Source organism: Bufo gargarizans, chromosome 2, assembly GCF_014858855.1.
Source record: "Bufo gargarizans isolate SCDJY-AF-19 chromosome 2, ASM1485885v1, whole genome shotgun sequence".
In the NCBI taxonomy this organism is placed as follows: domain Eukaryota; kingdom Metazoa; phylum Chordata; class Amphibia; order Anura; family Bufonidae; genus Bufo; species Bufo gargarizans.
Genome location: NC_058081.1, coordinates 14,144,929 through 14,168,658, shown reverse-complemented (window position 1 = coordinate 14,168,658; position 23,730 = coordinate 14,144,929). Strand labels below are relative to the sequence as shown.

Below are 23,730 nucleotides of genomic sequence, written 5' to 3'. Positions count from 1 at the left end.
CTTTAAAACGTTTTAAAATTGAATAAATTGCGATCACAAACTCTACACTATCTGTCCCTTCCTACGCGCAGCTCTCCCTAACGCGCAATGAGCCGAAACCCACGTCATCGGGTGCCATATAGCAGCCGATGACACGTTCCGGCCAGCCAATCACTGTAATGCCAGCAACCAACATGGCTACTGGCATTACAGTGATGGCAGTACTGCACGTTTATTGACTGCTTAGCAGCCACGAAACGTGCGGGAAGGAGACTCGAGCATGGCGCTTGGGCATATGTGGTACTTGGCCAATTGCTCAAATTAATGATGCAAATATTTTGGCGCAATACATACAACTTCTTATTTTAGCAGGTCTGACTACATATTGCTGATTGGTGCCCTACGTATTGTTGTGACATCACAGCACTATGTCTGTAGCATGTATGGACAGCAGAACCTATCACACTACCTAACACCCTGCACTGGAACCTATCAGCTCCACTATATCAGGATATAACCTACACTAACTATCTGTATTATATATATGAGCTAACTAACTATCTAATGTAATGACTCAGGAAAGCCCAGAGCACAGCAATGACACTGCTCTTTCTCAGAATTGCAAAAAACAGCAGAAAATGGCTGCTGGGGAGGTTCTTATATAGTAAGGGGGAGGCAGCTTTCCTATCCATTGCTAAGGATGTTGCTAAGCTCTGACAAATTGTGGCCTTCTGAATGGCCCACAAGCAAGAAGCCAGGAGGGATCATGGTTTCAGATGAAAAAAAATCTAGAATATTCGCGAATACGAATATATAGCATTATACTCTAAATATTCGCGAATTCTCAAAGTAGTGATATTTGTGATTCGAATATTCGGCCCCAACACTAACAACAAAAAGACCTTGCGCTGCGCAATGCAACTCAAGGCAAGGGGAGCATCGAAGCAAAGAAATGGTCCACTCGTACATGCTAAAGAAGTGAAAGGGAGCTTAAATCTGGGTTCAGTCCTGAACCTGGACACCACTTCCCTAACCAATGCTACAAGTTACAAGACAAGTTACAAGACAACTATTGCATCACATTCCCTCATTGAACACACTTTTAATTCTCATTTAATATTTATAGTCTTTAGCTGACTTAACAAACGGGACTCATGAGAGAAGGAGAAAAAAAATCTCCCGAGACTTGTTTATCTGTCCCCTTGCCTCCGATTCAGTATAAAAATCTGAACGAATTCCCATTATAGCTCATACTCACATGTCTGACCCCCACATAACATGACCGTGCTGCTGTCTATTGTCTCTGAGACATCATTTTCATAGAAGAATTAGGATTCATAAGAAATACGTCCGGAAATGAATATCAAGATGAAAGAAATATCTGATGTAGGTATTGTTAATGTAATAATTCACAATAAATTCTGCTTAAGATTCCCTTCAGATTGTCTGAAATGTATCGATTAGGAAAAACAGGCAAATGTGTCCTCATTATTACCTAACTACAATGTGACTTTAGAGGGGAGAGTTTGACCATTGACGTTAAACAATAAGCTGAGTTGTATTTTTTGTCTATTTTAGGCAAAATGTGTCAAAAATATCTGATTTCTTAATATTACTCAATGACTCCATACAGTGGTGTTATTAATTTTAAAGACATAAAGAACTAGATATTAAAGTGTATTCAGTGGCTTATTATTTATGCCATGAACATGAATTAATTACCATCTACCATACTGTAGTTATTATATGTTGTTGCTTTTGGTATATTGCAGCATAACTACTGTATGTTCTATGTGTAGGAGAACAATCTGACTGTGGTCACTGAGTTTTACCTTTTAGGATTTCAAGTCAGCCAAGATTTAAGAATTTTCTTATTTTGTCTTCTTCTGGTGTTTTACTGTGTAACAATATGTGGGAACCTCCTGATCATCACCCTGGTGTCCACCAGCAAGAACCTCCACACTGCAATGTACTTCTTCATCTCACAACTGTCCATCAGTGACATCTTATTGATCTCAGATATTGTCCCCAACCTGCTCTATATCCTACTGAATAATGGAAGGACCATTACTATTATTTATTGCATCACTCAGTTGTATTTCTTCTGTGCCTCTGAATCATTTGAGTGTTTTCTTCTCGCTGTGATGTCTTATGACAGATATGTGGCCATCTGTAATCCACTTCGCTACTCCACCATCATGACAGGAGGATATTGCATAATTTTGTCTATAAACAGTTGGTTGCTTGGGTTTTCTATCATTTTGATTTACATCATAAAAACTACAAAACTAAATTTCTGTGGGACAAATATCATTGACCATTTATTTTGTGATATTGTCCCCTTGCTAGAACTTGCCTGTTCTGACACCTCTATGATCCACTTAGTGGTTTATGTTATGGCTATACCAATTGTAATAATGCCAACCACAATCATTGTAGTGTCTTATACATATATTATTTTAGCAATCTTAAGGATTCCATCCAATACTGGTAGACAGAAAGCCTTCTCCACCTGTAGCTCCCACCTCATTGTGGTTTCCACATTCTATTGGACTATGTTCAGTATTTATGTTGTCCCATTGAAAGGCCTGACAAACTCCATAAGTAAAACACTCTCCCTGCTCTATACTGTTTTTACTCCTTTGATTAACCCCATTATATACAGTCTGAGGAACAAAGACATTGGAATAGCTGTACAAAGAACATTTCAAAAGCGTGAGATCTGGTAAATTAACAAGGTGTTGTATGCAGAATTTTTCATATTGATTGGGTAAGCCAAAAAAAAAAATCATTATGGTAATATCTACAATTGAATAAAAAAGTAAATAAGCCCTTTAGATTAACATGGATTCCTCCATTGGTTACTAATAATCTGCGGTCTGATTGTTATGTAAGTCACTTTCATAGACAAACACAATCTTACAAAACTAAACAGTTTGTACCATTTTTCTCTTTCATTAAAGGGAGTCTGTCACCAACCTGACCGGTTTTAAACCAATCACATAGTTCAGTGGGACACAAAGACATGACACAGATGGTACCTTTGTTTTGTTTTTTAGATCATCCAAATCCAGTTTTTATGATATGCTAATGAGCCGTCGCAAGTGCCCATGGGAGGAGAGTTTGCTGAAGGTGCCCAAGTTCCCCCGCCTCACTCGCGCCTAACTCCGCCCCTCCGTAAACTCCGGCCAGCCCTGTGGCTCTGTGACATCATATTTCCCTATAGGCCGTTCGTGCGTCGCAGAGGCACAGAGATATGCAATGCGCATGCGCCGATTTTACGGCAGTAACTGGCGCATGCGCACTGCATATCTCTGTGCCTCTTCCCACTCTGGGCAGATCACTGCGCATGCCCGGGCCCAGCAGCGATGCGCGAACGGCCTATAGGGATATATGATGTCACAGAGCCACAGTGCTGGCCGGAGTTTACTGAGGGGCGGAGTTAGGCGCGAGTGAGGTGGGGGAACTTGGGCACCTTCAGCAAACTCTCCGCCCCTGGGCACTTGCGACGGCTGATTAGCATATAATAAAAACAACTTTTTGGGCTATTTGGATGATCTGAAAAACGAAACAAAGGTACCATCTGTGTCATGTCTTTATGCCCCACTGAAGAATGTGATTGGTTTAAAACCGGTCAGGTTGGTGACAGACTCCCTTTAAGCACTTTATGGAAAACATCTAAAGTGAAAGGAGAAAAAGGTAAGTGACCCCTTTAATTTATTCTGTAGAAATCCTCCACCTATTGTTTCTTATAGCTGGAAATAATATTTGTACCATGCTTAAAGTTAATTTTGGATCATTCCCCATGCAATTGTGTTTCTGCTCTTCAGGTCATGCTACGGCATCTCGATGGGGTTAAGGTCAGGCTTGGCCATTCCAAAACACAAATCTTTTTTTCTATCAACCATTCTTTTGTTGATTTACTTGTGTGCTTTGGAACATCGGGGGGGCATTTAACAAAATTGGTACTAAAACTGGCTTAGTTGCCCATAGCAACCAATCAGATTGAGCCTTTAATTTTTTTTAAAAGCTTTATAAATGAAACATGAAATCATAGCACCAGTTTTGTTAAATGTCCCCCATTGTCTTGTTGCTTCACCCAACGTCTTTTCAGCTTACAGGTGAGATCATGGATGCTGCCCTTAATATTCTTCTGTAAAATGTTTTCATACACCTTAGAATTCATCATTCTCTCAATGATCACAAGACATCCAGAGTCCAGACCCTAAGGCAACAAAGTAGCCACTAACCAATGATGCTCCTTCCACTATGTCTCACCTTCGGTGAATGGTTTCTGTATTGGTGTAAAGTGTTCTTTTTCCTCTAAAGATGGTATTATGAATAGAGATGAGCAAATTGCTCACAATTTTGATTCAGTCAGTTTGCCGAATCTTCCAAAAATATTTGATTTGATCTGAACTTATTTGTGGCAAATTGCGTTAAAAAAACAGCTATTTCCTTGCTGAAGAGAGCCTGTATAGTGGTGTAGAACACTGTCTCCTATGGTAGTAGAATAATACTGTGAGTCAGTGTGACATGCAGATGACAGGCGTCGCTCTTAGAATCACTGCACACTGCACTTATATACGGCCAAAACTGACCAACTAACTCAAGTGTTAACTAGAGATGGCCCGAACTATTCGCCGGCGAACAGTTCCTGGCGAATATCGCATGTTTGCGTTCGCCGCTGCGGGCGAACATATGCGATGTTCGGTCCGCCTCCTATACGTCATCATTGAGTAAACTTTGACCCTGTTCCTCACAGTCAGCAGACACATTCCAGCCAATCAGCAGCAGACCCTCCCTCTCAGACCCTCCCACCGCCTATCAAAAAGCAAGGACAGCATCCATCTTAGATCAATTCTGAAGCTGCAGTGTCACAAAGTTGTAATCGCAATGCGAATAATGCAGGTTATATTATTCGCATTGCGATTATAACTTAGAGCTGCTGGGTTCCTAATGATTATATCGATAGAATATAGCAAAGATTGAGAATATAGCGCTATATTTGTTGTCAATTCCCGCAATACAACCATTAGGAACTCAGATCTAAGTTGTAATCGCAATGCGAATAATGCAGGTTATATTAATCGCATTGCGAATTCAACTTAGATCTGAGTTCCTAATTGTTGTATTGCTAGAATTGACGAATATAACGAATACAGCACTATATTCTCAATCTTCGTTATATTCTAGCAATACAACCATTAGGAACCCAGCAGCTCTAAGTTGAAATCGCAATGCGATTAATTCAAGTTCTATAAATCGCATTGCGATTTCAACTTAGAGCTTCTGCCGACTTCCATGCTCATGGAGCGTCCCCATCACCATGGGAACGACTCCATGCTAGAATGTACTGTCGGATTTGAGAAAGTTGTAATCGCAATGCAATTAATGCAGGTTATATTAATCGCATTGCGATTTCAACTTGCCACACTCTGCGTCAACGACGTAATTTTCCATGGGAGTTTTGCCATGGATCCCCCTCCGGCATGCCACAGTCCAGGTGTTAGTCCCCTTGAAACAACCTTTCCATCACTATTGTGGCCACAAAGAGTCCCTGTGGGATTTAAAATTCGCCTTCCTATTGAAGTCTATTGCAGTTCGCCCGGTTCGCAAGTTCGCAAACATTTGAGGAAATTTGCGTTCGCTGTTCGCGAACGGAAAATTTTATGTTCGCGACATCACTAGTTTTAACTCAGCCTTACTGGTCAATGTTAGTGTCAAGAAGAATCACACTCCTTTTACACTGTCATTAGCTGATTCCACATAGATGTCTACAGAACATGTTCTATTAAATGCTAATACAGATAGAGCCCCCCTGACAGAGTGAAGAGGGTGTCAGCCGTAAGTTTGTGTTGATGTCACTGATTACGGATCCTGTCTGTTGAGCATCCAACTAGACTCGCTCAGCATTTGGTCAGTAATCCATCAGTATTGCTAAAGCCAAACACAAAACAGGAGTGGATCCAAAACAGAGATGACACGTGAATAGAATATTTGCATGTCTTCTGTGTTTTATACCCACTCCTGCATTTGCTACCATATCATAAGCCAATTCTGATGCAAAGTAGGAACCATGTCACACAGGCCTTACAGCTGCTACATAAACAGTATCCGTTGTGCGTCTCATTTTTCCTTCCTTCAGGCAAATCAGAAGAAGGGTTAAACAAATGATTATGTCAATCAGGACGAAAAGGAAAAATAGTGGCACAGTCATAAAGTGGGGGGTGGGAACAACAAGTAAAGACTACAGAGTGGCCCAGTGACATAGTCTTGAGGTGGCAGCAGCTTGAGGAGACCACAGAGTGGCAAAGTGACAGAGTAGGGAGGCGGCAGCAGCATGAGGACCGGAGACCACAGAGTGGCCCAGTGACATAGTGGGGAGATGGCAGCAGCATGAGGAGACCACAGAGTAGTGATGTGGCAGCATCATGAGGAAACCACAGATTGGCCCAGTGACATAGTGGTGAGGTGGCAGCAGCATAAGGAGACCACAGAGGGGCCCAGTTAAATAATGGTGAGGTGGCAGCAGCATCAGAAGACTACAGAATGGCCCAGTGACATAGTGGTGAGATGGCAGCAGCATGAGGAGACCACAGAGTAGTGATGTAGCAGCAGCATGAGGATTGGAGACCACAGAGTAGCCCAGTGACAGAGAGAGGAGGTGGCAGTAGCATGATGAGACCACAAAGTGGTCCAGTGACATAGTGGTCAGTTGGCAGCAGCATGAGGAGACCACAGAGTGGCCCAGTGACAAAGTGTTAGGTGTGGCACCATGGATGATCTGGTCTGATGCATCAGGCACTGGTGTTTACAAATGTTGGCTGATCCACGCCTGATTCATCTTCACGAAGGTCAGTTGTTCCACATTTTGGGTGGATAGGTGAGTTCTCCTTGGGGTAACTATTGCCCCTTCCTCACTAAACACCCGCTCTGATGCCACACTTCTGGCCAGGGCAAGAAAGCTTGTCCAGGGCAAACTGGCCAGTTGTGGCCACAAATCGAGTTTGACTGCCCAGTAGTCCAGAAGAGAGATCTTTGATGTGGGGTGTGAGGGTGCACTCCAGGTATGCCACAACCTGCTGGTTCAGGTTCTGCTCTAAGTCTAGCTTCTGCTGCTGCAAGTGAGTAGCGAGGGTCTAACATGTTCCTCTGCCTCCTCTTCCTCATCGCCCTGTAGCTCCTCCTGCTCTTCCTCACCTGTCATATGTGTAGGAAAACCATCCATTTATCTACACATTGCTTGTGCTCGAATGTCCTCCTCCTCCTCTAGTTTAGCCCCCACAGGGCTCATGTGGCCGTGAGATGTAGTCACCACATCTCCTGTCCCCTGGCTAGCCAGATTAAGCAGCATCTGTTTCAGGACATGAATCAGTGGATTGACATTGTTCATCCCATAGTCCTGGTAACTGATAAATAAGGTGGCCTCCTCATAGTGCCGAGCAAACAGCAGGTGTCACGCATGAGCTGCCACTGGCTGACATCGAAGTTACACAGGGGAGTACCTCTGTCCACCTGTATCATCAAGAAATCATTTATGGCCATTCTCTGTTTATAATATCGGTCCAACATATGGAGGGTGGAATTCCAACGGGGGGAAATGTCGCATATCAGCCTATATTGGGGGATGCCGTTCTGCCGCTGCAGCTCAAGGAGGGTGTGGTCTGCGGTGTACGGGTGGCTGAAGTGCATGCAAAGTTTCCTGGCCATTATCAGTATGTATTGCAGATGGGCGGAAGACTTCAGGAAACGCTTTAAAACCAGATTGAACATATGTGCCATGCAGGCTGCATGGCTCAGCCCTCGTCGACGCAGCGCCAACACCATGTTCTTTCAATTGTTGGTCACCATGGATCCAATTTTGAGTTGTCGAGGAGAAAGCCAGTATTTGATTTCTTGATGAAGGACACGGAGCAGTTCCTCCTCTGTGTGACTCTGTTCGCCCAGACAAACTAGGTGCAGAACAGCATGACACCTCCGTGCCCTGCACATGTGGTATGCTTTTGGGGCACTGTGAATTGTCCCTGCAGTGAAGACTGAGGACACAGTGAAGGATGAAGAGACAGAGGCGGACATTGCTGCAGGACCAACGGCGTGAGAACGTGGAGGCGGAAACGATGTAACCTGACCAAGTTACTGGTGCGGCTGGGTAGGAACCACATTTACCCAGTGGGCCGTAAAGGACATTTATTGTTCTGGAACGTAGTTACAGCTCCACACATCGTGCTACCGTGCACTTTGGCAGACACCGAAAAGCTCAAGGACTGGCCCACCTTCTGTTCTACATATGTGTGCATGGCTGGTACTGCCTTTTTGGCAAAGAAATGACAACTTGGGTCCGCTACTTGGAAAGCGAGGGACTGTAGCACCAGCAAATTGGCCAGGAACAAGCATACTGTTGTCTCTTGGCAATTGCTTTGGTGATCGATTGATGGCTGATTCAGCAGTTGCTGTGGCAGGTGGACTACCACATCAGAGCCATGGTTCTCCCAGGCAACTTTATGGTGACGCTGCATGTTTTGAGGCAAAGTGGCGGTGTCAAGATTGGCACCCTGCCCACGCTTTAACTTCTGCCCACAAATTCGGCAAGTGGCCATGTTCACCTCCTTTGGCGGCCTTACAAGAAATTGCTGCACTGCTGAGTATGGCATTTTGCCCCCAACACTCTGTACTGACTGCCTGCTACTGCTGCCTCCGTGAACACCCACCCTGCTACATACCGGGCAGGTAGTCTTCTGCGAAGCGCGGCTGTCTAACCCTGACATGTTTGTCTCCCGACCTCCCACTTCTGCCTCAATTCTGACTCCCGGCCACACTACCACCTTGCTGGCTCAGCTGCTGCCTTATATGCAAGCTGCCACCCTCTTTTCCTGATGATGATGAAGCCCCTTCTTCACACAGCTCTCAAGTTTGATCAGCTTCATCAAAATCCGCTACAGTCTGCACTTCACTGATGTCCCCATCAATGGTCTCAGGGCTAGGAGTCTGACCGCTCGCAACATCAGCTCCCACACAAATCTCATCATCACTACTTGCCCGCCTACCGGAGGGAGCGGCGGATGTCTCTTCCAGAACTTGGCCGGGTAGTAGCTGCTGACTGTCCTCTAGTAGCTGAAAAGTGGAGCGGAGCCTATTACATATAATACTTCTCTAGCAGAGGGAACAGAAAAGGACAAAAGCTGGTTAAGGACACTTGAGGGAACAGGACCTGCTCCCGGGCAATGCCAACTAAGCGTTGTGTCTGAAGAACCCACCGACTCTTGGCTGGGGGTGTCTGATGTCACGTGCGACGAAGTAGAAGACCGAGTCAACCATTCAAACACTGTTGGGTTGCTGGTCAAGACACGACCACTAGATGACACTGGGAGCTAAGGCCTCTCGCTGCGAATCCTGCTGCCACCTCCCATTCTTCTGCTGCCTGCAACAGAAACAATTTGGCCACTGCCCGCTCCCTTTGAAGGGCCTGTAACTTGTCTGACATACTGTTAGATAAAATAATTAAATTAAAAGGAAATTAATCCACCCCAAAGAAGCTGTAGAACAATTTAACTTGACCGCAGAGCGGCAAATAAAACATACCTGTTTTTTGCAGTAATACATCCTCAAAAAAAGTGTGTTGTACAATGTAACTGCACTGCAGAACGGTAAATAAAATGTCCTTTTTTTTACACTTATACACCCAAAAAAGGCTATAGTACAATGTAACTGCACCGCAGAACGGCAAATCAGACGTTATTTTTTTTTACACTAATACACCACAAAAGAAACTGTAGAAAAATTTAAATACATCAAATAATGGCTAATAGGTTGTACATATATTTCCTATTAACAGAGTTGAGCGGACACTTGGATGTTCGGGTTTGACGGGTTCGGCCGAACTTCACAAAAAAGTTAGAGTTTGGAACACTAACTTGACCCCGAACCCAAAGCCCATTGAAGTCAATAGGGACCTGAGCTTTTGAGCATAAAAATGGCTGTAAAAATGTCATGGAAAGGGCTAGAGGGCTGCAAATGGCATAAAAATGTGGTTAAGAGCATAGTAAGTTCTCTGCAAACAAAAGTGGATAGGGAAATGACTTAAAATAACATAACATACGTAAAAATAAAAAAATAATAATCTTGATCTAGGAGGACGAGGTCCATATGGAGTAGGAGGTTGAGGAGGCTGTGGATGTGGCGGTGTAGGTGGAAGTTGTGGTGGATGAGGAGGAGGTAGCCCACACTGCTTTTTGGTTTTACATTTATTTTTATTTTTTTAAATTAGTGTACACCCCAAAACTTTGGGAAATATAACCTGTGATAACTCCCTCCAGTCGTGCCAAACACACATTCAGACAATACACTGGCTGCAGGGCAGGCCAGCACCTCCAAGGTGTAAGGGGCAAGCTCAGGCCATGTGCCCAATTTGGAGACCCAGTAGTTGCAGGGGGCAGAACCATCAGTCAGTTTGTGTAGGCGTGTGCAAACATACTGCCCCACAATGTCACACGTCCCTGTGATGTTCACGATCCAATTGGATATCTGCTCTGTCAACTTTCGATGTTCTATTCTGCGCCTACCATGTTGATCACAGTTAGCGGCGAATTAGGGTTCCAGGCCGGAGAGGGAGCGTGAGAAAGAGAGACCACATCCAAGGGAGATCAATGGATGAAATTGAATTGCGATATAGTGGAAATGTGGGACAAATTATTAAAGTAGAAGAATGAAAGGAAAGGAGAGGGCGCGCTGCAATTACACACTCCCGACTCGGGGAGGTAGTGACGCTAAATAACAATACAGGACTGTTAAGATGCCCTGTTATTTGAATGATTAATACAAAATTACAGGGAATGTCACTGCGGTATTTTAGATTAGGAAACATTAGGCAGGAGAGGCCCTGCTGTCTCTTTGTTGACTCTAGATAACTTCTGCCTGATCGCACGTCCCCGTGACGTCCACCATCCATTTGGATATCTTCTCTATCAACTTTTGATGTTTTTTTCTGAGCCTACCATGTTGATCACGGTTATCGGCGAATCAGGTTTCCATGCCGGAGAGGGAGCGTGAGAAAGAGAGAACACATCCAAGGGAGGATTAATTTTTTCAAATTAAATATGATAGAGCAGAAATGTGGGACAAACTATTGAAGCACAAATGTGGGGCAACTTGTTAAAGTTTAAGCATTGAATGAAAGGAGGTGGCGCGCATCAATTAAAGAATTTCTGAAATGTAATTCCCTGACACCTATGCAGAGCAGGGGTTTCTATCCGGCAAAAATTGTAGAATATGACCTGACAATATAACAGATGATTTTTTGAAATGTATGTTCCTGTCACCTATGCAGTGGTTCTTTTCTGAGCCTACCATGTTGATCACGGTGATCGGCGAATCAGGGTTCCACGCCGGAGAGGGAGCATGAGAAAGAGAGACCACATCCAAGGATCCAAGGATCCAAGGAAGATAAATGGATGAAATTAAATTTTCATCGAGCGGAAATATGGGAATAGTTATTAAAGCAGAAGGATCGAAGGAAAGGGCCAATTAAAGACAAATTCTAGAAATTTAAGTCCCTGTCACCTATGCAGAGTAGGGGTTTTTCATTGGCAGACATGGGTTAATGTCTCCCACCAATGGAACAGATTATTTTAAAACATTTCGGTCCCTGTCACCTATGCAGAGCAGGGGTTTATTCATGTCAAAAATTTGAAAAATGTCAACCCAAGAATGTAACAGAAAAAAATAGTGAAATTTATTAACCTGTCTACTAGGTAGAGCAGGGGTCTATAACAGCCAAAAATTGGTTAATTTCACCCGAAAATGTAACAGACAAATAAGTGATTTTTTTTTAACCTGTCTACTAGGTGTAGCAGTGGTATATAACACCCACAAATTGGTGAATTTCACCTGAAAATGTAACAGACAAATTTGTGAATTTGTTTTACCTGTCTACTATGTATAGCAGTGGTATGTCAAACCCAAAAATTGGTGAATTTCACACGGAAATGTAAAAGACAATTTAGTGATTTTTTTTAACCTGTCTACTAGGTATAGCAGTGGTATATCACACCCAAAAATTGCTGAATTTCAACCTAAAATGTAACAGACAATTTAGCAAATTTTTGCAAAGCAGTGGTATATCACAACCAAAAATTGGTGAATTTCAGACAAATTTGTGAAATGACATAAAATAAAATATATACAAATAAAAAATAAAAATAAGGTGGAGGTCCATATGGAGTAGGAGTTTGAGAAGGCGGTGGACGTAGCAGTGTAGGTGGAAGCAGCGGTGGAGGAGGACGAGATAGCCAACACTGGTTTTTGGTTCAAATTATATATATATTTTTTTATTAGGGTACCCTCCAAAAGAGTGAGAAATATCCAAAATACAAGAATAAGCGATTGCGCTGTAGTATAACAATGGCTGGTTAAAGCCGGTATGCATGTCTATTCTGCACAAGGTACGGACAAGTCCTGTGCGATCCATGCCTGGTTCATTTTAATGAACGTGAGCTTGTCCACTTTGGCTGTGGACAGGAGGCTGTGCTTGTCTGTGATAACACCCCCTGACATGCTAAACACACATTCAGATAATACACTGGCTGCAGGGCAGGCCAGCACCTCCAAGGCGTAAAGGTCAAGCTTAAGCCATGTGCCCAATTTTGAGACCCAGAAGTTGAAGGGGGCAGACCCGTCATTCAGTACATGAAGTTGTGTGCACACATACCGCTCCACCATTTTGGTGAAATGCTGCCTCCTGCTAAGACGTTCCATATCAGCTGGTGGTGCTTGTTGTTGTGGCTTGCTGACAAAGCTTTTCCACATTTCGGCCATGCAAAATCTGCCTTCTGAGGTGCTGGTGGTGCCCTAGCTGTGTTGGCGACCTCTTCCTCCTCCTCTGCCTTCGCCTTGTGCTTCCACTGTGCCCCCGCTGTCAGGTGGGATTGTCACCAGCAGCGCGTCTACCAGCGTGCGCTTGTACTCGAGCATCTTGAGATCACGCTCCAGTGACGGAATTAGGGACGGTACGTTGTCCATGTAACGGGGATCCAGCAACGTGGCCACCCAGTAATCAGCACAAGTTAGAATGTCGGCAACTCGGCGGTCGTGTAATCGCTCATGTGTGCCAGGCTGCCCAGAGGCAACAAAAAGCTGTCCTATGTGAGAGGTGTATCATCTGTGTCCTCTGTATTCCCCCCATCCACGCACTAGTGATGACCATTTGCTGGTCTGGGTGCCACCCTGCTGTGAATAAGGTACCTCCTCCATCTCCTCCTCTTCATCCTCTACCTCTTCATCCTCCAGAACTGTGCCCTGGCTGGACAATTGTGTACCTGGCATTTGTGGTTGCAGAAACCCACGCTCGGAGACACTTGTGAATGACTGGCCGGAAACCCTAAGAAATGATCCCTTTTCCTCCTCCTCCTGTGCCACATCCTCTTCCATCATCGCCAGCAGCATTTTTTAAAGGAGGCATAGAAGTGGTATAGTAACGCTGAGAACAGAGTTATCGGCACTGGCCATGTTGTTGGATTGCTCGATACAAAGAACACAGGTCTCGCATGGAGCCCCAGTCAATGGTGGTGAAGTGGTGCTGTTCCGCAGAGCGACTCACCCGTGCGTGCTGCAGCTGAAACTCCACTATCGCCTGCTGCTGCTTGCACAGTCTGGCCAGCATGTGCAAGGTGGAGTTCCACCATGTGGGCACGTCGCATATGAGGTGGTGAGCGGGAAGGCCGAAGTTACGCTGCAGCGCTGATAGGCGAGCAGCAGCAGGGTGAGAGCGCCAAAAGCACGCACAGATGGCCCGCACTCTGCACCACCAAATTCAGCACATGCGCCAGGCAAGGTATGTGTGTCAAACCGGCTAGTACCAGAGCTGCTACGAGATTTCACCCATTATCGCACACCACCAGGCCGGGCTTGAGGCTGACTGGCACAAACCACTCATCGGTCTGTTGTTCAACGCCCGTCCACAGCTCCTGTCCCCCAAACAGATAAGTTTTAAAACTGCCTGCTGTCGTTTACCCCTGGCTAGCTAAAGTTGGTGGTGAAGGTGTTACGCTGACCGAATGAGGAGCTGGTAGAAGATGAGGAAGCAGAGTAGGAGGAGGAAGCAACAGCTGGCAAACTGAAGCGCCCTGCAATCCGCTGTGGTGGAAGGACATGCACCAAACTGCTATCCGCTTCAAGCCCAGCCACCACTAAATTTACCCAGTGTGCTGTTATGGAGATAAAATGGCCCTGACTGTGCTTACTTGTCCACGTATCTGTAGCCGGGTGCACCTTGCCACAGATGGCGTTGCGCAGCGCACACCTCATTTTGTCCCCTACTTGGTTGTGCAGGGAAGGGATGGCTCACCTTAAAGTAGTGGCGGCTGGGCACGACGTTCTGTGGGACAGCCACCACCATAAGGCCTTTAAAACTATCCGTCTTCACCAGACGGAATGACAGCATTTCAAAGGCCAGTAATTTAGAAATGCTGGCATTCAGGGCTAGGGATCGCAGGTGGGTAGGGGGTACTTCCTCCTCTTCTCCAGCGTTTGGGAGATGGAGAGCTGAACGCTTCCGTGGGACATTGTGGAGATTCTTGGTGACCCAGGTGTTGGTGTTGGTGTTGCTGGCAGATCCTCTGTTTGGGGGGTGGTAGGTGGCACTGTCACTCCAGAGGTGGCTGAAGAGGCCGAGACTGCTTACTCCACTGCAGCTCGTGCTTTGCACTTAAATGCCTGGTCATGCAGGTTGTGCTCAGGTTGAGAACGTTTATGCCTCGCTTCAGGCTCTGATTGCACAGCGTGCAAACCACTCGTGTCTTGTCGTCAGCACATTGTCTGAAGAACTGCCACGCCAGGGAACTCCTTGGAGCTGGCTTTGGTGTGTTCGGTCCCTTGCTGCGGTGTGCAGTAGGAGGCGTACTGTCTAGAGGACGGCCGCTCCGCTTTTGCACCCTGCTCCCTGTTCTGCTGTGCTGGTGGCTCTGTGCGACCACCGCCTCTTCCTCCGAACTACATAGGTCACTCGCATGACCTTGATTCCATGTGGGGCCGAGGACTTCATCGTCCTCCACATCATCTTCCACCCAGTCTTCACCTCTGCCTTTCTTGTCGGTCTGCACACTTTCGAAAGCCCCAGCAGTTGGCACCTGTGTTTCGTCATCATCCGAGACGTGCTGCGATGGTCCTCCCATGTACTCATCTTGAAAGATAAGTGATTGGGCATCGGTGCACTAAATCTCTTCCACTTCTGGAGCAGGGCTAGGTGGATGGTCCTGGGAAACCCTGCTAACAGAGCAATCAAAAAGCAGAAAAGACTGCTGCATGACTTGGGGCTCAGACTGCTTGGCTGATTTGCAAGGGGGTGAGGTGAAAGACTGATGGACATCGGCTGCAGTTGCCAACTGTGGTCTTTCAGCAGGAGACTGAGTGGGAGACAATGTGAAGGAACTGGATCCACTGTCAGCAACCCAATCTACTATTGCCTGTACTTGTTCAGGCCTCACCATTCATAGAGCAGCATTAGGCCCGACCAAATACCGCTGCAGGTTTTGTCGCCTACTCGCACCTGAGGAAGGGTTTTCACTTGTCCATGTAGCTGGCACAGATCGACCACGTCCTCTCCCTGCAACAGGAGCTCCACCAGCAGCAACACAACCTGTGCCACATCCCTTATTTGACGCTTACCTCATATTTTTTCGAATTTAGGATCTTGCCCTAAATGGGTGTTTAATTAATAGTAGATTAGAACAACGGTATATAAAGGGTGTATCTCACACGGCCTGAACCAGACTAGGCCTCAATTAAAGTTTTTTTTGCCCAAAATGGCTGTATTTTAAATGCCTGAATCAAACCTCTGTATGTAGAGGGTGTATCTCGCGCGGCCTGAACCAGTGTAGGCCTGAATTCAATATTGGTGCACGAAATGGCGGTATTTAAAATCTCTGAATGTAACCCAAATGTATTAAGGGTGTATCTCACAATGACATCTGCATCAAAGGCTGTCAACTAATTTTTTTGTGCCCAAATGAGTGTTTGTTTAAAAACTAAATTTGACAGCAGTATATAAGCCTGTAATTTCACACGTGCTGATGCTGCAAGGCCTGAAAATTGTGTTTTTTGTCAAAAAAGTGTGTCTTTCAAACCCCAGAAAATGATGGGTGTATTTCTAGCTTAAATTGCACACTGACTAATCCAGATGTTGTAGATTGCCCAAAAAGTTTTTTTTTTTTTTGGCAATAGAATATGAAAGATACTTAAAAATTGAATATGGAGATGCTGCGCACCTCTAATTTACCTACTGTGTTATGATATGGGGGTACTATTTAGGGGTCAATCCTAATGGGCTGTTTTACCTTATTTTCTTTGCAGATCCTCCTTGTGATGATTGCTAAATCCGCTGAGGGTTTGGTTCAGATTTTATTGATTTTCTTATCTCTCTTATTCAAGGGGCTCCAACGGTCTCCACTGAAGGCAGACAAAGTTCTTTTAACAGTCTTATTCAAAAGCTCGCCCCGGCCGGTGTCGCAGCCTTTACATTTTGAATCTCGCTCGTGCTCACAGTGTGGAGCAGGTGACGTCACCAGAGCTACGTTTCCTCTCAGACACCAAGAAGGGGAGTTCACCCAACGCGTTTCTAGCACTGCGCTGCTCTTCGTCAGGGATTCTTCTGGGTGCCATCTTTGTCTGTCTTTTATCAGCTGCGATCCTTGTATGTTTAACCCTTAAGCTGCTGTAATATATTTAGTCAAATCCAAACAACAAAATTTCTCTATTTAACCCCCTTGGTTCCATTGAATCCATGTTAAAGATCCACTGAGTCTCTTTCTTTGACATAATTTTAATATGGTCTCCTCCACCTATGTCCGCCTTTACTATTTCGACCCCATAACAGGATGAACCTTCAAATCTACCTCTATGTCGTTCTTTATAGTGCCTGGATAGAGGATGGTCATCTGTTTTCTTTTTTATATTATATAGGTGCTCACTTATTCTCTTTTTCAATAACCTTTTAGTGCGCCCTATGTAGATCTTCTGGCATGGACATTCTATGGCATAGATAACCCCTTTTGTATTGCAGGATATGTGATCCTTTATATGGAATTTATATGTGCCATTTTTACTTTCTATATCTGTCCTTTTTTTTGTTTTGTGTTTGCCTGCATCCAGCACATTTTTTGCAAGGGTAAAAACTTGTCAATGGGTTCTTTGGTGATTTGTTATTAATTATTGCTGCAAATTTTTTTGTTGGTGCAATTATATTTCCAATGTTGGCTGCGTTCCTGTATACAAAAGTCGGCGCTTCTGGTATCAATTCCCCAATCCATTTGTCTTCCCTCAGTACGTCCCAATGTCTGCCTACTATTTTCCTGAACATGTGTGTCTGGGAATTAAAGGGGACAATGATAGGTGGTATTTCTTTATTCCCATACTTATCTCCCTCCATTCCTTTTTTGTCCCTATTGCTATCCCCCAATAGTTGTGCTCTTTCTAATACCCTAACCTCCCCCTTCTGCACTATTAGTTTGTTCATTTCATATCCTTTATCCTCAAATTTATTCTGCAGTTTTTTCGCCTCCTTGTCATTATCTGTGACGTCTGTGCAATTTCTCCTTATGCGCATAAATTGGCTTCTGGGGATATTATCTAGCCACCGGGGGAGGTGGCAGCTAGTTCTTGATATGTAGCTATTGGAGTCCGTGGGTTTTTCATAGGTTTTTGTAGAAATTTTATTTTTTTCAACATAAATTGTGAGGTCCAGGAAATTAACCTCTTTAAAACTATAGTTTGGGGTAAACTCCAGATAAAACTCATTTTTATTAATAACCTCAGACCCATTATTCCACACCACTGACCACACCATGTATCCTCTGGGTGGGTAACCCGGCATCCTGGGTGACTAAACTGGGGCACGCATATCTTTCGTGCTGCACTTCAGTCAGGTGCATATGCTCTTATCTATGAGCCTCCTCAGGAACGACCTTGTTTGCAATATATTATTGCCAACCTCAGTGTGTATGTTGGTAGTCGAGTTCACTCACCACGCTGCCAAAAACGTATGTAAACTGCCATTTGGCAATCGTTTCATTACTGTGGGTCTGCAGTGTCATAAAGGATTGTCTATTCCTGTTATATATGCACGCACGCATCACTGAACTGGGGCGGCCATAACCATTGGCAATGGTCCCATTATCTTTGCATACCTACTACACGTAACCCCCTGATGAACCCTCCGTTTGGGTGAAACGCGTCGGGGTTTGTAGGTCATCTATAATTATCTTAATATATCTATACCCAATTGTGCGTTTTGTTAGTATATTTTATCTTCTAGGTGGGCCCTGTACCTCCTGGTTACGCCATGAGGGCAGTATACAGTGGACACCTTTGTAACCTATCCTTTCCTATCTGTGCTTGTTTTCCATGTTAGACACCACGTATATCGTCCCACTCCATCACTCACCTCACCAGGGATAATTAGGAGTTGGAGTTCAGGTACGGGGACAGGGCGCCCCCACCATCAGGAGACGTCCCTGGGCAGAGGACCAGATCAGGGAATCAGTGCTAGGGATAACTTTCCCCGGCCTCCCGCCTGTGTATACCTGTATCTTAGGTATCCATATTCTGGCCTCTACATGGATCATTTGCATAGAACTGTTTTGTCTGTATATATGTAAATTCTGAACTTACCTATTAAATTTAGTTACTTAATGGATAAACAGGGTACTCTTGCTGGACTAACTGACTAAACTCCAGATAAAACTCATTTTTATTAATAACCTCTAAAAACACATTTAAAGTGGGTTCACCACTCCTCCAAATAAATACCACGTCATCAATAAAACGCCGCCAGAGGACGAGGCCCTCCCGGAGCTGCCCGTTGGGGTGGATGTATTCTTCTTCCCACCTTCCAATGCATAAATTTGCGAACCCCGGTGCGAACCTCGTCCCCATCGCGGTCCCCCACATCTGGAGGTAAAATTTATCCTTAAATCCCCCAAAAAGGTTTTAGGCAGATATTTCTGCTGTTCTAAGAAGTATTTGGCTGCTGCGGCATTCTACACCGGAGACTATAGGTCTCCCAGGTGGTTTATTTATATCCTTATGTATTTTAGGATTCTGGTAGAATATAGCCATTTTGGGGTGTTTGATGTTAATAAATAAACGTTCCTGCTTATTTAAAATACCTTCCTTACATGCCTTCTGAACTAGATGCTGTAGTTCTTTCTTGTACCTCTCAGTTGGATCATTCTTCAACACTTTATAGGTTTTGCTATCATCTAATATTTTCATTGCCTCTTCTTCATAGTTTTTTTTATCCACTATTATTACCCCCCCCCCCCTTATCTATATTGTTGTTTTTCTGCATATTAATCATAGCTTCCCTCTCTGCCTTGGTCATGTTTCCCATATATTTCCTTCTTTTGTATTTGTTCATTTTTCTGATGTCCCTTGTTACCAAGTTAGCGAACATGTTTAACGGTACTGAATATTCATTTATTGGGTCAAAACGTGATTTGGCTCTCAAACCGGTATGTCTGAAAGTTTGATCTTCTTCTTTCTTTTCACCTTCTTCTATATTTTCCCCATGCTTGTTGATACCTCTATTTTTATGGTTATTATTTTTTTCTTTTTTTAGATGGTATTTTATTAGGGCCAAACGCCTTGCAAATTTTCTCACCCCAATGAAGGTTTCAAACTTATTAAAGTATGTAGTTGGTGCAAACTTTAAGCCTTTTTTCAAAAAATTTTGTTCATTGTTTGTAAGAATGTGGTTACTTAGATTATAGATTTTTTGTACACTATCCTGCCTCTCCTCACTTTCCATTTCCTGTATACTACTACTACCTATTTTTTGTGATTTTTTTCCGTAATTTTTTCTTTTGGGCGAGTTTCCCACCTCTACATCCTCTTTTGAATTGCCTTTTTTGTATGCCTGGAAAAAATCCTGTTTTACTGTTTTCTTTATTGTGGTCTTCTTTCTGTCTTTATTTTTAGTTTTGTAGTTATTATTCTCTCTCGGTTCTTTTGGTCTTACTGCTCTTTCAGCAACACTTTTTTTTCTTCTCCATATTCAAACCTCTTTTCTCCTTCTGTTACTATTTGGTGTTCTTCTTTCCATGGTCTTAGTTCTTCAAAAAGTTGTTTAATTTTATCATTTGTATCTAAAAGCCTTTGTTTTCTTTTTCTGATTATGAAATCCATTAATTTACTGGAAAATTCATGTAGCATAAATTTCCACTCTTCTAATTTGTTATATTCGCCCATATCTCCTGATAGTACTTTTTCAATCTTTAACCCCTTTGGGATCATGTTACATTCTAAGTACTTCTCTAGGGACACTATTTCCCATAAATCTTTAATCTCCATCACTAACAAATGTTCTAACTGTTTTAAAATGGTTCTTATGTGCGGTAAATTCACACTATCCTTTCTATGTGCGGTGTTCTGTCTGATCTCTATTCCAAACATTGTTTGGACTCTTTGTATTCGTTCTTTTCTGTCCCACCAGAGGATTGACATATTATTTTTTTTAAAAATACACAGATACCCAGATATATATAGTTGTTGATTTCCGTAGGTTAGTTTATATGGTACAAACCGGATTCCAAAAAAGTTGGGACACTAAACAAATTTTGAATAAAAACTGAATGCAATGATGTGGAGATGGCAAATGTCAATATTTTATTTGTAATAGAACGTAGATGACAGATCAAACGTTTAATCCGAGTAAATGTATCATTTTAAAGGAAAAATACGTTGATTCAAATTTTCACGGTGTCAACAAATCCCCAAAAAGTTGGGACAAGTAGCAATAAGAGGCTGGAAAAAGTTAATTTGAGCATAACGAAGAGCTGGAAGATCAATTAACACTAATTAGGTCAATTGGCAACATAATTGGGTATAAAAAGAGCTTCTCAGAGTGGCAGTGTCTCTCAGAAGCCAAGATGGGTAGAGGATCACCAATTCCCACAATGTTGCGCAGAAAGATAGTGGAGCAATATCAGAAAGGTGCTACCCAGCGAAAAACTGCAAAGACTTTGCATATATCATCATCAACTGTGCATAACATCATCCGAAGATTCCGAGAATCTGGAACAATCTCTGTGCGTAACGGTCAAGGCCGTAAAACCATACTGGATGCCCGTGATCTCCGGGCCCTTAAACGACACTGCACCACAAACAGGAATGCTACTGTAAAGGAAATCACAGAATAGGCTCAGGAATACTTCCAGAAACCATTGTCAGTGAACACAATCCACCGTGGCATCCGCCGTTGCCAGCTGAAACTCTACAGTGCAAAGAAGAAGCCATTTCTAAGCAAGATCCACAAGCTCAGGCGTTTTCACTGGGCCAGGGATCATTTAAAATGGAGTGTGGCAAAATGGAAGACTGTTCTGTGGTCAGACGAGTCACGATTCAAAGTTCTTTTTGGAAATCTGGGACGCCATGTCATCCGGACCAAAGAGGACAAGGACAACCCAAGTTGTTATCAACGCTCAGTTCAGAAGCCTGCATCTCTGATGGTATGGGGTTGCATGAGTGCGTGTGGCATGGGCAGCTTGCATGTCTGGAAAGGCACCATCAATGCAGAAAAATATATTCAGGTTCTAGAACAACATATGCTCCCATCCAGACGTCATCTCTTTCAGGGAAGACCCTGCATTTTTCAACAAGATAATGCCAGACCACATTCTGCATAAATCACAGCATCATGGCTGCGTAGGAGAAGGATCCGGGTACTGAAATGGCCAGTCTGCAGTCCAGATCTTTTACCTATAGAGAACATTTGGCGCATCATAAAGAGGAAGGTGCAACAAAGAAGGCCTAAGAGGATTGAACAGTTAGAGGCCTGTATTAGACAAGAATGGGAGAGCATTCCTATTTCTAAACTTGAGAAACTGGTCTCCTCGGTCCCCAGACGTCTGTTGAGTGTTGTAAGAAGAAGGGGAGATGCCACACAGTGGTGAAAATGGCCTTGTCCCAACTTTTTGGGGATTTGTTGACACCATGAAATTCTGATTCAACATATTTTTCCCTTAAAATGGTACATTTTCTCAGTTTAAACTTTTGTTCCGTGATTTATGTTCTATTCTGAATAAAATATTAGAAGTTGGCACCTCCACATCATTGCTTTCAGTTTTTACTCACGATTTGTATAGTGTCCCAACTTTTTGGGAATCTGGTTTGTATATTTTGATGCTTCTGATAATTATTTATATTTTTCTTTTTAGTTTTTTTTAGTTTTTTTTATTTATTTATTTATTTATTTACCCTTAGGGATTGTATTACAGGATTATTCTTGTATATTATTATTCAATACTTTTTATTTTTATTTTACTTTTTTGTTTTTTTAATATAAGAAATATTTATATTTATTATCCCCTAGTGATAATATTTTTATTTTTATTTTATGTTTATTTATTTCCCCTTAGGGACTATGTAAATTCAAAAAAATATAATAATATTGTGTTTTGTTGTTCAGTACTTTTTATTTTTATTTTTTATTTTTATTTTATATTTTTATTAATTATCCCTAAGTAATTGTATATATTCAACAGGACTAATTTCCTTTGTCTTTCTACCGTTCTTATAGGCAGTATACTGGCTTTACTGCTATTAATTTGTGTGAGTTTTCCTGGTGTATCCACTACCAGTAGATGTTGCTGTACACCTGCTTTTTCACTAAGCCTGCTTCTATAAAGACGGACTGTTTTTTATTTATATTTCTGACGTTCTTACTAAGGGCAGTGTTATTGGTTTGCTGCTATTGAAGTATATTAGCTCTACTGTTATGTCTATTATTAATTTATATAAGTTTTTCTGGTGTATCTGTTAACAGTGGGTATCGCTGTACACCTGATTTTTCAATACACCCATTTGTCCACAAAAGGACTGATATTTCTTTTATATTTCTGACGTTCCTACTCAAAGCAGTATTATTGGTTTGCTGCTATCAGTGTATATACGCTTTGCTGGTATGTCTGTTGTTGATCAATATCACTATACATCCGATATTATAATGTGTCCACTTTCAATAGTATCTTTTCATTTATTCTCTATATGTTGTAACCCTTGCAAAAAATGTGCTGGATGCAGGCAAACACAAAACAAAAAAAGGACAGATATAGAAAGTAAAAATGGCACATATAAATTCCATATAAAGGATCACATATCCTGCAATACAAAAGGGGTTATCTATGCCATAGAATGTCCATGCCAGAAGATCTACATAGGGCGCACTAAAAGGTTATTGAAAAGAGAATAAGTGAGCACCTATATAATATAAAAAAGAAAAGAGATGACCATCCTCTATCCAGGCACTATAAAGAACGACATAGTGGTAGATTTGAAGGTTCATCCCTTTTATGGGGTCGAAATAGTAAAGGCGGACATACGTGGAGGAGACCATATTAAAATTATGTCAAAGAAAGAGACTCAGTGGATCTTTAACATGGATTCAATGGAACCAAGGGGGTTAAATAGAGAAATTGAGTTGTTTGGCTTTGACTAAATATATTACAGTAGCTTAAGGGTTAAACATACAAGGATCGCAGCTGATAAAAGACAGACAAAGATGGCACCCAGAAGAATCCCTGACGAAGAGCAGCGCAGTGCTAGAAACGCGTTGGGTGAACTCCCCTTCTTGGTGTCTGAGAGGAACCGTAGCTCTGGTGACGTCACCTGCTCCACACTGTGAGCACGAGCGAGATTCAAAATGTAAAGGCTGCGCCACCGGCCGGGGCGAGCTTTTGAATAAGACTGTTAAAAGAATGTTGT

General features: G+C 43.0%; 1 protein-coding gene across 1 annotated transcript; it reads left to right on the top strand.

The window, feature by feature from the left end:
• Nucleotides 1–1,335: 1,335 nt before the first annotated feature.
• On the top strand, nucleotides 1,336–2,708 carry LOC122925469 (olfactory receptor 1009-like). The gene is made up of 2 exons (XM_044276826.1): nucleotides 1,336–1,365; nucleotides 1,779–2,708. Exons 1-2 carry the CDS (start codon nucleotides 1,336–1,338, stop codon nucleotides 2,706–2,708), a joined length of 960 nt encoding a protein of 319 aa, XP_044132761.1.
• The last annotated feature ends 21,022 nt before the right edge of the window (nucleotides 2,709–23,730 follow it).